Source organism: Arabidopsis lyrata (genome assembly GCF_000004255.2).
Source record: "Arabidopsis lyrata subsp. lyrata unplaced genomic scaffold ARALYscaffold_2, whole genome shotgun sequence".
NCBI classification, from domain to species: domain Eukaryota; kingdom Viridiplantae; phylum Streptophyta; class Magnoliopsida; order Brassicales; family Brassicaceae; genus Arabidopsis; species Arabidopsis lyrata.
In genome coordinates this window covers 13,226,712-13,240,364 of record NW_003302554.1, presented here as the reverse complement: position 1 = coordinate 13,240,364, position 13,653 = coordinate 13,226,712, and the positions used below count along the sequence as shown (strand labels likewise).

General features: G+C 31.7%; 2 protein-coding genes across 3 annotated transcripts; both read right to left on the bottom strand.

Moving 5' to 3' along the window:
• Nucleotides 1-128: 128 nt before the first annotated feature.
• LOC9323256 lies at nucleotides 129-3,529 on the bottom strand. 2 transcript variants are annotated; one of them, XM_021034299.1, is made up of 7 exons: nucleotides 2,990-3,528; nucleotides 2,765-2,819; nucleotides 2,559-2,641; nucleotides 2,326-2,448; nucleotides 1,437-2,219; nucleotides 1,134-1,353; nucleotides 129-1,028 (listed from the first exon to the last, which is right to left on the bottom strand). In XM_021034299.1, the coding sequence occupies exons 3-7, from the start codon at nucleotides 2,634-2,636 to the stop codon at nucleotides 541-543; spliced, it is 1,692 nt and encodes a 563-aa protein (XP_020889958.1). In that variant the 5' UTR covers nucleotides 2,637-2,641; nucleotides 2,765-2,819; nucleotides 2,990-3,528; the 3' UTR covers nucleotides 129-540. The 2 variants fall into 2 exon arrangements, with proteins under 2 accessions (XP_020889958.1, XP_020889957.1); XM_021034298.1 differs by lacking the exon at nucleotides 2,765-2,819 and having other exon boundaries at nucleotides 2,990-3,529.
• Nucleotides 3,530-8,581: 5,052 nt separating this feature from the next.
• Nucleotides 8,582-12,342, bottom strand: LOC9324736 (protein NRT1/ PTR FAMILY 3.1). Its single transcript, XM_021035173.1, has 6 exons — nucleotides 12,128-12,342; nucleotides 11,817-12,034; nucleotides 11,427-11,662; nucleotides 10,657-10,980; nucleotides 9,148-9,724; nucleotides 8,582-9,023 (listed from the first exon to the last, which is right to left on the bottom strand). Exons 1-6 carry the CDS (start codon nucleotides 12,228-12,230, stop codon nucleotides 8,691-8,693), a joined length of 1,791 nt encoding a protein of 596 aa, XP_020890832.1. The 5' UTR covers nucleotides 12,231-12,342; the 3' UTR covers nucleotides 8,582-8,690.
• Between the last annotated feature and the right edge of the window lie 1,311 nt (nucleotides 12,343-13,653).

The following is a 13,653-nucleotide window of genomic DNA, read 5'->3' as shown; positions in this document are numbered from 1 at the left end:
ATAGTTAATTTACGTACCATTAAGATAATCAAGTGTCCTCAACTTCGAGTATCAAATAATGCAGCAGCTAATCATAATATTCAACACAGGTAAGAAAGGTTTGTATCATATGGACACTGAAGACGAAATCAAGGTAAGGAGATGGTTTTATTTAATGATACATAGGTTACATGAAAAGAAAGATCTGACCAGAACAAAAAGAAAACAAATCATCTCTATGCTAAAGAGAGAAAAAAAGATAACTTAATTCTAAGCAGAATAAAACACTGATTAACGCCTAAAACACTAGCAAGGTAATGCTGTTATTACCTACTTCTAATGCATCCAAAATTTTGCTGATTGTATTAAAGCTCTATGCCCTACTGTTACAACATAAGTACACAAACGAATTTGGATGCCATTACGAGCTAATCCTATAATCCATCCCACAAAATCTTGCGAGTCACCAGTAATCTATAACCAAAAATCGCATTGAGCAGATGCCCATCAGGTAATATGTACCTCACAAGAAGAAACGCAACTTTATCCCCAAGCTGATGATCATCTCGACATTAATAGACCTGTCAAAGGCTGCCCAACCGAAGAACCAAAATCATCTCCCATGAACTTACAGTTCTCACAATCCAAAGATCTTTCACTAGAGAAACCATTATTCAAGCTAGGATCGTGTGGACAGCAACTGACAACTCGATTGCGTTTCCTCGATGATTTTTTCCACTTTAAGTCAGAAGTGACTAGGACATCTTTTAGAAGATCTGGAATTGGTCGCTTAGGTAATGACTTTTTGGTTGTAGCTACTGGAAGAGAGATGGTACGTTTAGCCTCACCCTTGGCTGACATCACACCATTACAAACCCCAACATCAGATGGCTTCTCATCTTGTTTCACCTCCGCCTCTTCTTTCTTCATCAAAGACAGGACAGAACTCACAATATCAGATCTTGAACTTATGTTTAGCCACTCATCATCCAGCCATTCCCGAGATTGTCTAAGGTCGCTACGATGGAAGGCAGCCATTTTCTTTTCACCTGAGAGAAAGCAACCCAAACAGCAATAATTAGTCCCACAAAATAATATATAGATCTTCAACAAATCTGCAATAAAAATTTGCGTTCAGCGGTGTCTTAACTCACCTGGCAAGTAAACTTCAAATTTCTCTTCAGAAACTTTCTGCACCACGATCCCTTCCCACCATCCATCACACCACCACACATCCACAGGCATACCAACCCCGATGACACATACATCATTTTCTTTGCCGGGCTTCAGCATTGGTCGTACTACTTTCCGTCCTTTGATTCTAAGACCAACCGGATCATCACCACCAGCAACCCGAGATGTCAAAATCCACTCCTGCGACAAAAACATGCAACATGTTATCAAACTGGGCAGTAGAACCAAAATCAAAACCTAAACGTGGGTTTTAAAATGTGTACCTCTTGCTTTTTAGATTCATCATCTGCATCCTGAATATCTTGGTACTGGACCTTAACCTTATCTTTGTGTTTCTTTAATATCAGTGCCTTAAACCAACAACCTCTGATGCCACTATCTTCAGAAAGAACTTCAACAAGTGAACCCTTTTTAATGTGATGGGAAGAACCATCTTCTGCACCCTTGCACATAGAAGCATCTGAAGCACCCAAAACAGAATCTGGACTAGATTTGCAGTCACCTTTGATGTCACCGGCGGATGGTAGATTCAAAGTACCAACAGGACTAGGACGACGCCTTTTCCTTGATCTAATCCCAACACAACCAACCAATGGAGCTCCTAATCCTGGGTCAGTACCAGGTGCTTGAGCACCTTCACCTGATTTTAAAACGGATACATTCAAGTATCTAAGCATTTCTTGTTTCCAGTAACCTTCTAATTGTGTAATGTCATAGGGCTTTATGCCATCATCTCCATATAATTTCTGGCAGAAGAAAGCTACTGGCTGAACATGCATTGGCACCTTAAGAAATTTCTCATAATGCTGAGGACTGAGGACAGTAGCCAAATAATCTATGCACTCAATGCTGATATCTTGACGATAAAGAGAAAAGAAAATCTCTCTGTCATTAATATCATCAGGTAAAACAGAACCAACCTCCTCAGTTTTGTGAAACCATCGTACCACAACCATCTTCTTCCCTTTAGAATCCTCATAAAGGTCTTCCAAATATGCAACAAGTCTCTTATTTTGCTCCGCTAAAACATACACAAAATCATTCACCTGCAATTAATTTGTGACAAAAGATATAGTTGAGGTTTAGCACAAGAAAAAACTAACAGCAAATCACACCAGCTAACTTCAATAAAAAACATTAAAATAAACTCACAGATATTCTAACACCATTCCGGAGAAAAGATTGATAATGCTTACGCCGTTTCCTACAAGTCCAAGATGAACCCATCCAGGAGAACGTTTTGGTCTGCTGAATAGGCTCCTTAAATTTCCCATTCTGATAAGAATCAAAACAAAAACCGATTACTATTTTTCATTATCCAACCAGAAACCCCTCTATACTCCAAAACAAACAAAAAAAACCTTAAGATTTAGTTAAAGTAGTACCATAAAAGTGCTCATATTTAACCCTCCAGCATCCTTTTCAGTCATAACAGTAGCTGGTACATCTGCTACATGAGGCATCACACCTAAAAATTAAAGAAAACCAATAACAAAACATCAGCAATACACATCAATAAACGTTGATCTTTAATTAGAAAATCAAACAAAACTTAAAAGAAAATATCAATTCTTGCAGACATGCTCAGTACCAAAAGGTGGAAACCGGATCTGTCTGCAGCAAAATTAAGTCATTAATAGGTTTAGCTGCAAAAGGCGCAACGACACCAGTTAACATCTAAATACCCATAAAATCAAATTATCGAAAGAAAACAGATTCTTCAGAAATTTAAGAAATTGATACGAACCCAGATCTAAAATTCGAAATCTAGAAAAAGGGCAGAGAAGAATTCGAAACAGAGATTGAGAAAATTTACCAGAAACAATGGAATCGAGCCAATTGGCAACATCATCTTTGGAATTAAGCTTTTTCAAAACAGAGCGATTCTTCTTCAAAGCGTATCTAAAGGACATGCGTTTAGAAGAATTCTTCAACCTCCCAATAACAGCTAGATCTGCAATTCCATCTTTCCTCTCGAGGTAATAATGAACCTCCATCTTTCCTTTCGTGTTTTTCACATGTAGCTCATTCCAACCGCAATACGACGGCGTTTCCGACGACCACGCCATTATCGAATCTCTCAAATCGGAGGAAGAAAAATAAACCTAATTTGAGCTCTTGGGTCTCTCTCAATGCGCGTGAAGTGATAGAAAATCGAAGAAAGAGAAAGATTTTTGGAGGCGGAATTTGAATAATATAAAAAAAAAAACAGAGGAGGGAGGAGATTAGGGTTTCGAATTTGGGGATAAGATTAAGGGTTGTGATTGGATCCACGTATATGATTCGGAAGGAGCGTGAGTTTGTAAATTACGGTATTATCCTCTAGTATCAGAGAATATTACGATAGTACCCTTGAGGAGGGTTTATTGCTTCCGTCACGATTTTGGAATTTTTAAAACGGAAAAAAGGACAAAAGACAAGTTGTGTAATAAAAATTGAAACGCGTGATTTACGGAGTTTTTATTTATTTTAGAAGACTTGTTCTATTTATTTGCCAGCTGTGCTATCACGTCTTTTTGGATTTTTTTTCTTTTTTTAGGTGTTTCAGTATCTGTTTGTATTTATTTTAATTTTTGGATCTTGGTAGAAAACTAAATATAGAAATAATATATATTCTTATCTTTTGACTTTGATCGAATTTTTGGGAAGTTTGTTCAGATTTGTGGTAAATGGAACGATGTGTTTATGAAAAGATTGCGCACAAAAAAGGAAACAAATAATTTCGGACATATCTAATGTATAGTACTTTTTAGTTTGGATAATGTATATGGATCCAATCTATATCTATATAAACTATATAAATAGAATTAGTCTCTCTTTTATTCTTAGATCATTAGAGCTATTTGTCTTAACTCTTAACTGATTATAAAATCAATGCATTTTATGTTGACAAAACATGGCGGATATGTTTTCAACTTTTCAATATTCAACATGGTAATTGTTATTGGGCCTTATGGCCGCAATCTCAAATTAAAACTGTATTATTTTTTTCGCAACACTTTGGTTTCACAAATCAACAATATCATTGTTCCACCATCAATGTATTCGTCTTTTGGCCCATTTGTACTACTTTCGGCCCAATATGGCTTATTGCATCTTCAATCATTTTTCAGATTTCTAAATACTACTCCCTCCGTATTTGAATAAATGTCGTTCTACCCTTTTTTCTGTGTTTTTAATTAGTTGTCATTTTAACAACTTTTGCATAAAATTTCCTAAATTACCCCCAATTAATTGATCATAATTAATCAGTCTAAATTACCAAAACTACATATACCAAAAATATAATTGTAAATAATCGTTTCTCATAAGGTTAGTTTTGTAATTCTGTGTCCTTTCTTAATTCACCCAAAAACAGTTGAAACGACATTTTTTCAAATACAGAGGGAGTAGCAAAGACAACCAAATATAATATATGAAATCAGTTTAAAAACACGGTTTTAGTTTCATTTTTTAACAGAAATATATTCATGCATGATCTATTCTTTTGATTTTCGATTCAGACTTGTTTGAATATTATATACTAGTGTTAATCCAAAGTAAAATTGGTTTGAAATTTACGTATGCTGCTTTAATTTAATTCGGATCGGACTAAATGAGTTTATCAGTATTGAAAACCCACAACAATGGACAAAGTCTTTTTTTTTTTGTTTTTGGGCAAATAAATGGACAGAGTCATTCTTTCTAATTTTATTGAACTAGATTATGTACCCGCGCGTTGCGCGGGATTTTTATTTATTTTTTTTATCAATGCGAATCTTTGAGTATAAATCTAATCATTTGAATTTAATATTTTTTACTTTATTCATGTGCATTATCTTTCCAATATAGTAAAAAAAAATTCACACGTTTCATTACAATTTCTTTCGTTATCTTCTAGGATTCAGTCGTTGTTTCCCGATATTTACTCTCTTTTCGCCTTATATTGACTCATATATAATATACTCGATTGTGAATTAGTTCTCAAGATATATCGTATATCATTTCTCCTTCCTATCTTTGAATACTCAATTCTTTTTTTATAAGTTGCATAATCTTTTTATTAAAGTGAACATCAGAAAATTTTATGAAATGTTTTGTCATAAGGTTTTTTTGACCATGTTTTGGTGGATGTAAAATTCTTTTGTATACAACAAATCTCATATATAAACTCATTGCTATTCACAAACATCGGATTTTAACGTCAAGTTTTTCATTTATCTTGACTGTTTGAAAGATATAAAATTCTCTTTTCACATACATAATTTGACGTATATTATGATTCTAGATAGTATTCTTAGTGTTGATTTTTTCTAAAATATGTAAATTACGAAATCATAAGTTATTCTATTTTTTTTTTTTTTTGTCGTCTTAATATTGAAACAAATAAAGAGTTTGCTAGAAACAGAGTAAAACAAAAACAGGGAAACTGAAATAACAAAACAAAGTAAGAGTAAATCAACCACAATCATTGTCTACCTCGCCGTTCGTCCTCAATCCGGTTATTCTAATTTTAAAATACGTTTATTTTAAAAAAAAAAAACAAAATCATTCTTCTTTCTAATTAAAAAACTCTTCAATATACCATTAATATTCTAATTTCCAAATAGCATTCTCAAATATTATTATTACACAATTTTATTATTCGATTAGATTATTATTACACAGTTTTATTAAACTCTTCAATATAGCATTACTAAAACATAGGTCTTTGTTTTATTTCAAATCACCTTAATTTTTTTTCATTCTATGTTAATTTCCTAAACACTAATTACTATTTAGTTTTTCTTCTTAGGTATTTATTTTTTATATAAAACCCTCCATGTTTTAATTAAGAAAACATTAATAATATAGACAAATTTCTTAATTTAACTATTTATATTATATTATAATTATAAACAATAATATGTACTCAATCCTTCTTATTTTTTAACCGGTATAAGGAATTGATACTTTAACCTTAACAAATATATTCTCAAATTTTAATTTTTTTTTTTTAGAAATAAATTACTTTTTTATTAAGTAAGAACCTTTAAATTTGGTATTTATTAACTCTTATTTTCTTTATTGTACTAAATAATTGTAATTCTTAAAAGTGATTGTTGTTCCATTAAAATATATGATAAGTTTCCGTTTTCTTATCACTAACTATTTTAAAATAATTACGCATTATATGTTAAGATATAATTATCTTATTTTATATTTCTCCAATCTCAATTCAAAAGTTTCATGTTTAAATATGAGTAAGATATAATTATTCATTATCTGTTTTATATTTGTTTTTCCGTTTTTTCATATTTAATTTTTTTGTAATTTTTTTTTAAATGGAGGGTAATAATATAAAGTATGTGAATTAATTTATTTTAATATGTTTTTCTTAATAAATAAGATATATGGATCCTACCAAAATAATAAAATGTGATGACATGGATGTTGATGTGGACACCTTAGATGGAGAGAGAACTCTCTCATTATATATATAGATTTGGTATTTATTAATTCTTACTTTCTTTATTCTACTAAATAATTGTAATTCTTAAAAGTGATTGTTGTTCCATTAAAATATATGATAAGTTTCCGTTTTCTTATCTCTAACTATTTAAAAATAATTATGCATTATATGTTAAAATATAATTATCTAATTTTATATTTCTCTAATCTCAATTCAAAAGTTTCATGTTTAAATATGAGTAAGATATAAAGTTTCTCCAACATAGTAAAACGTTTCTCACATTTTTCACTACAATATTTTTCGTTATCTTCTATGATTCACTCGTCGTCTCCCAACATCTACTCTCTTTTCTCCTTAGATCATTTATATTTTCTCCTTCATATCATTCGATACTCAATTTTTTTTTTTATAAGTTTCATGATCTTTTTATTAAAGTGAACAGAAATCTGAGGAGATGTTTATCATAAAGCTTTTTTTTACTATGTTTTGGTGCATCTAAAATTGCTTTATAGAAAATAGATTTCATAGACTCATTCCTATTCGTAAACATAGGATTTCAACGTGAAATTTTGCACTTTATCTGGACCATTTGAAAAATACAAAAATCTCTTTCTACATATATAATTTAACGTATATTATGATTCTAGAAAGTATTCTTAATGTGACACTTACGAACTCATAAAAATTATTCTAATTTTAAAATACATTTATTTTTTTTAAAAAAATCCTTTTTATTTCTAGGGGTTTTTGCAAAAATGCCACTTTTTCAATGCCACTTTTCAAAAATACCCCTTTTAAAAGACCTTATAAAAAATGCTCTTAAAAATATAAGATTTACCCAAATATGTATGTAATATTATTAAAACATACACAAACTACATTTCTATGTATCTAAAATCTTATAAATACTTTAAAATACCTTATAAATGCATTTTAAATACTTTTAAAAACCTTTAAAATATCTTGTAAAACCTTTGAAAAACCTTAAAAATTCTTTAAAATAACTTGTAAAACCTTTCAAAACACCTTATAAAATTTTATAAATACTTGGATCGAGTCTTCAAGTAGTAGTTACAATCCATAAGTACCTTATAAACCTAATAAAACTTTATAAAAATTTCAGATTTAAAAAGGGGCATTTTTTAAAATGGATATCTAAAAGGGGCATTTTTTAAAAGAGGCACACCAAAAGGGGTATTTTTAACAATTTCCCTTATTTCTAATGAAAAACTCTTCTATCTACCATTACTATTCTAATTTCCAAATAGCATTCTCAAATATTATTATTACACAGTTTTAATACTCGATAAGATTATTTTATTTTTATTTTTGAAGTTCAGGATAGTTTTTTTTATTATTGCAAATCACCTTAATTTTTTTCAATCTATGTTAATTTTCTAAACACTAATTAATATTTAGTTTTTCTTTTTTAGGTATTCACTTTTTAATTTAGAAAAAATTAATAATATAGAAAATATACTAATATATATTATATTATAATTATAAATAATAATATGTTCTAAATTCTTTTTATTTTTTAATCGGTACTCAAATTTTAAATGTCTATTTTCCAGAAATGAATTGCTTTCTATTTTAAGTAAAAACCTTTAAATTTGGTTTTTTAACTCTTATTTTCTTTACTCTACTAAATAATTGTAACTCTTAAAAAATAAATTTTGTACCATTAAAATATATGATAAGTTTCTTTTTTCATATCTCTAACTATTTAAAAATATTTACTCATTATATGTTAAAATATAATGATCTAATATTTATTCAATCTCTATTCAAAATTTTCATATTGTATATGATCTAATATACAATTTTTTTCGTTTTTTCATAATATTTCATTAATTTTTGTCAATTATTATTTTTATTTAATGTGTGAATTAGTTTTAGTTTAATTGTTTTTGTTTTAATAAATGAAATAGGTGGAGCCCACAAAAAAAATAAATTATGATGACATGGATGCTGATGTGGATACCCTAGATGGAGAGAAAACTCTCCCATTATATATATAGATTGATAAATACATATTACAACTATACTAATTTAGTAATTTTACATTACACACCCAACCCAAGACTCATGCATCAACTAAACTCCTATTGGACAACTGCAATTCATCCTTAACCGGACTACTCTCTTCCTTGCTATGATGCACCTGAACCGGTTTATACGTGTAAATCTTGGCGCACCATAGATAATACACAAGATTAACAGCTTGTAACAGTGTAATCAACCAGTAAAAATACTCAAGCCTCCCTCGGTTCAAATTGTTATCCGGTAACCAATTGCTCCCATCCGGTTTAGCACTGAATTTATGAACCAAAGTCACTAGCAAAGTGCTCACATAGTTTCCAATCGAAATCGCCATCCAAAAAAGCGCCGTCGCCGTGCTCCTCATACTCTCCGGCGCCTGATATTAAATAAATGATTAAATCGTTAGTTATTCGGTTAGAGAAGTTGTTAGTTAGTTAGTTAGTTAGACTCTTAACTAACTCTCTGTTTATATAACAGAGTATGCATAGTGTTTACATTACCTGATCGTAGAAGAACTCTAAATGTCCAATAGACATGAAAGCTTCGGCGACTCCATGGAGACCGTACTGAGGAATCAACCAAAGAAACGAGATAGGAACAATCGTGTGAGGTTTATCGAGGAGACCGTGCTCAATCGCGACGCTTTTTCGCTTGATTTCAACGAATCCAGCGACTAGCGTGGCGATTATCGAGATTACGAATCCGATTCCCATACGGTGAAGGAACGTGATGCCTCTTTCGAGTCCAGTGAATTTGCGAGCGACTTTGACGAAAATGCGGTCGTAAAAGACGATTGTGGTAAGCATTGCGATGGTTGTGAAGACAGACATTGAACCGGCTGGGATTTGGAAGGAGTTTGTTAGGTGACGGTTCATGGTTTTGGCTTGTTGTAGTGAGAAGGTTCCTTGTTGAGCATAGGCTGTGATTAGGAGAATCCCGGAGGCTCCAATTGGACCCATTCGGATCACCGATTTAAGTTCTTCGACCCGGTGGACTGTGCTTAGCCTCCAATGGTTGGGGATTTGGCCCGGTTTCAAATTGTCTTGCTCCGTTACTATTGCCGCCTTGTCCAAGAAACTAATATTAAGAGCAGAGTTAGTTGATTATAAGAATAGTGCAATCATTTTAGAATAAATTTGGTGAAAATGTTAATTCTTAGTTAGTTAATGCTTGGTTTTAAAATTTGGTAGAAATGTTAGTCCATTGATGGATGCAGTTTTTATTAGATTTTTAAGATTTTTGCTTAAGTGTTAGAGTTTAGTTTAGATTTGCTATAGAATTTTTGTTTAAAGAATCGAAAGAAAATAGCTCGTGGTTTTGTGAGAGAAAGGTAGATGGAGAAAAATAATAATGGTTATTTTACTAAAAATTTCTAGAAGAAACAAACTTTATTGGTGATTCAGTTAGTTTTTAAAAACCAAAAACTCCTTTAAAATCTATAACCACTCTAGGTTTTAGATTATACAAATTGAGCAAGACAAATAAGTGACAGATGAAAAGGGATTAAGGCCAGTCATTATATAATTATCTAAATCTTAATTACTATTTTCGAAATGGGTCCAATAATCCAATTATTGCTATATAGTATATGCCAAAAAAAAAAAGTGACAACTTTGATATGTTGTCTTCTTGCTTTTGGAATTGCCTTTTATTTACAATGAATCACCGATTACAATTATTATGTAAGTTTTTGGATGTATTTTGTGGTTTTACTTTTAATTTGTCAGGTTTCACCCAGTGGACAAGTTGTTGTACGATTACTCAATTGTTTACGTTTACTATATTGATTTTTAGTAGTCTTCATCAGGTCGTATTGACAGAAATATCAATTTTTAGATTCAGATTCTAATACGTCTCCTCATGACTATCTGAATATATAATCAAACATTTACATTATCTTATAGTGTTATAGTAAATAGTTTGATATTTATTCCGTAGTTTATGTTATATTGTTATATAGAGATGATGAATCAGAACTTAGACAAAAATTACATGAATAGAATAATTACCTCATGTGTTTGGTGTGGGTGAGTTTACCACCTAAGGAGATAGGAGCATCAATCTCATCGTTGAAATAGAGAAGAGAGGGATCAGAAACCATCCTCAGTTTCCTTTTACGAAATGCCGCGACTCCCACTTGGATCAAGCGGGTAAATGGACTACCCGCGGGATCCAAGTGACGGTAAAGCTGGAAACCGCCGACAAAAGCAATAACGGATAAGAACATAGCTACTGTCGGGATGCCTAAACCTAGACCCCACCCAACGTTATCTTGGATCCACACAAGAACCGTCACCGCTAGTAAAACTGCTGCTCCCATGCAAAAGTAGTACCTATAATGCAAACCCATCAACATAATTCATTATTTTGGGTTATAATAATTAGAAAACTATCAAGGATATCTATCTGTATAATGAATTCTTTAAACTCTACTATTAAATAAAAAAACTCTATTAACAACGCATCGAGTATAACCATCAAACACTTGCACATAAATATTGATCTTACGACTTTTAGAACACTTTCATTATAAAAAAAAAGGCCAATAGCTAATAGTTACATTTTTTACTTAATAGTTGTGTTATAAAGTCATGTTAGCTATTAGTCTCTTATAGGGTTAAGACAAAATACAGTATTATATGTTTCAAACATGTTAGGTCATCCTAGTACTATTTCAATAATTAGATACCTTTATAACCACTTCAAAAAATAACAAAAGTTATTATATATAAGGGTTTTAATTATGGATATAAACGTAGAAAGGTACGTATAAAAATACCAGTTGAAGTAGTTCCAAGTTTTGGTGGTTTGATTAGGATCCGACTCGTCGAACTGATCAGCACCAAAAGCAACAACACATGGCCGGATCCCACCCGACCCGAGAGCTCCAAGAAGAAGAGCTACGTATAGTATAGTCAATTGTGCTGTGTCAGCTACTACACAAACCTCTTCCCCTTTACATGGTGGTGGCCTTAACGTTGGTATTATTGCCGATATCGTAAGCAAAGTCATCCCCTGTATTTTTATTTCCATTTAAAATTTCTAGTAAAATAGAATGATCGAGAAAATGTAAACTAGACTAAGTTTGGTCCAAAGAAACTGAGCTTTGGTTTTTTCAACCTGTTTCTCAGTGACTTTTCAGACAATTTATATTTGTATATAAACTTACAATTTGGTAGATGATGGAAGCAAACGTGATGGTCCAGAACCGGCCAGCGAAAGAGTCGGCGATAAAGGCACCAAGGAGAGGAGTGAGACTCGAAGTTCCGGCGAAGTTTGTGAGAGTGTTGGCTGCTTTGGTTAAGGGAAGGTGAAGCTGTGTTGTTAAGTAACTTATCATGTTTGCGTGAAACCCAACCACCGCTAATTTTTCACATATCTCGTTTGCTGAATATATATCATTAGAGATTATATATCAACTTCATATTTTCACAAAAGATCAAATAATAATCATATTGGATATATATTATTATTTCATACCGAAGATGAAGGGCATGGTAATTAATCCTCCCTTTGGTCGATTTGGTCTCCCATGAAGTTGTTTTTCTTCTTCACTGATCTTGTTCTTGCTTTGCTCTTCCATGACGTTTCTGAGTGTTTCTTGTAATAATTAGTTATGTATTATATATTAAGTTTGTTGTAAAACTTGTAAGTGTTGAAAATGGTATTAGCCAGGAGGGCATATATTTATAGGCTTTTTTTTTGGTTTAGAAATTATTGAGTGCTTTATATATAGTGTGGCTCTCGTCCGTACGAGATCTATAAAGGAACGAGACAGTGACGTCTACTAATTTACTAGCCATGAATTATACCAGATTTGGTTTAGGTGGACCGGATTGAGTTTCTAGATTCCGGTTCATCCTTTAGTAAATATCTTCGGAATTGATATGGTGAAGATGGGACAATGCTTCAACCGACACTCATTCTAGTCCTGGTTTACCAATCTACCGTTTTGGTAACTTTTAACTTTATAATCAAGCTTGTCTTCCTCTGTACATGCAACTTTTAACTTTACATGTAGTTTAGCCAAAAAAAAAAACTACATGTAAATTTGATGGTTTATTGAAGGTCTTTTTTATCAACCGTGTCAGATGTGTTCAAGTGCAGTTTATGATATATATATATAAAAAAAAAGGTTTTGGATTCACAAGTTATTGTTTTACTTTTGGTAGTTGCAGATACCAAAAGGCGAATGTGGATGAATATTATATAGTATATGGAAATTTTGGATTTTACTAGTAGTGTGAACGATACACGTAAGTTTGTCTAGAGATGAAACATGATAAAAAGTGGTCCACGATTATCTAATAAATTTGGATGATGTTTGTGGTGGTATCTGTTTTTACATCATGTTCAGACACATTTTCCCAATTTTATAGTGTCTATCATATTGGCTTTCAAGACGAGATTGTGCGGATCAATATCGTTAAACATAAAATCCAAATTTTTTGTGGTTGTGGTGCAACACCATCCATAAATTATTTGTTTGGACAAGTGTTTCTCTGTGTATTATTTGCATATGTTCATGACATAAAACTGCTACATTTCATTTTGTGTGGTAATTTTTTAATCTTTACTGTATGTAAATTGAAAAAAAAAATCCATCAAAATTTAAATGATGTGAAGATTCATTTTGACTAAATATAGCTTACATTTATACTAAATGTTTTGATTATTGCATCAGCTTACTCGATCCAAAAAGCTTCTTGTATCGTTTATTTTCATACTCACTCTCTCGTTATCTTATGAACAATCGCAAATAAAGATTGAAAAAAAAAAAGGAAACATGGTACAGAGAAGTCGACGAAGAAGAAGACTCGTAAGATGTTTACGAGTTGGGATCTAGATTGAGATCTCTACGTCTCGACTAGCAATTCACTATATTTTCATTTACAGAATTGCTCACACGAGATTACACATATCATACACAAGATCACTCTAAGCTCTACTTTTATAGGCATACTCTATACTACAATAATCCAATAACCGTAAACAAAATCGTGAAC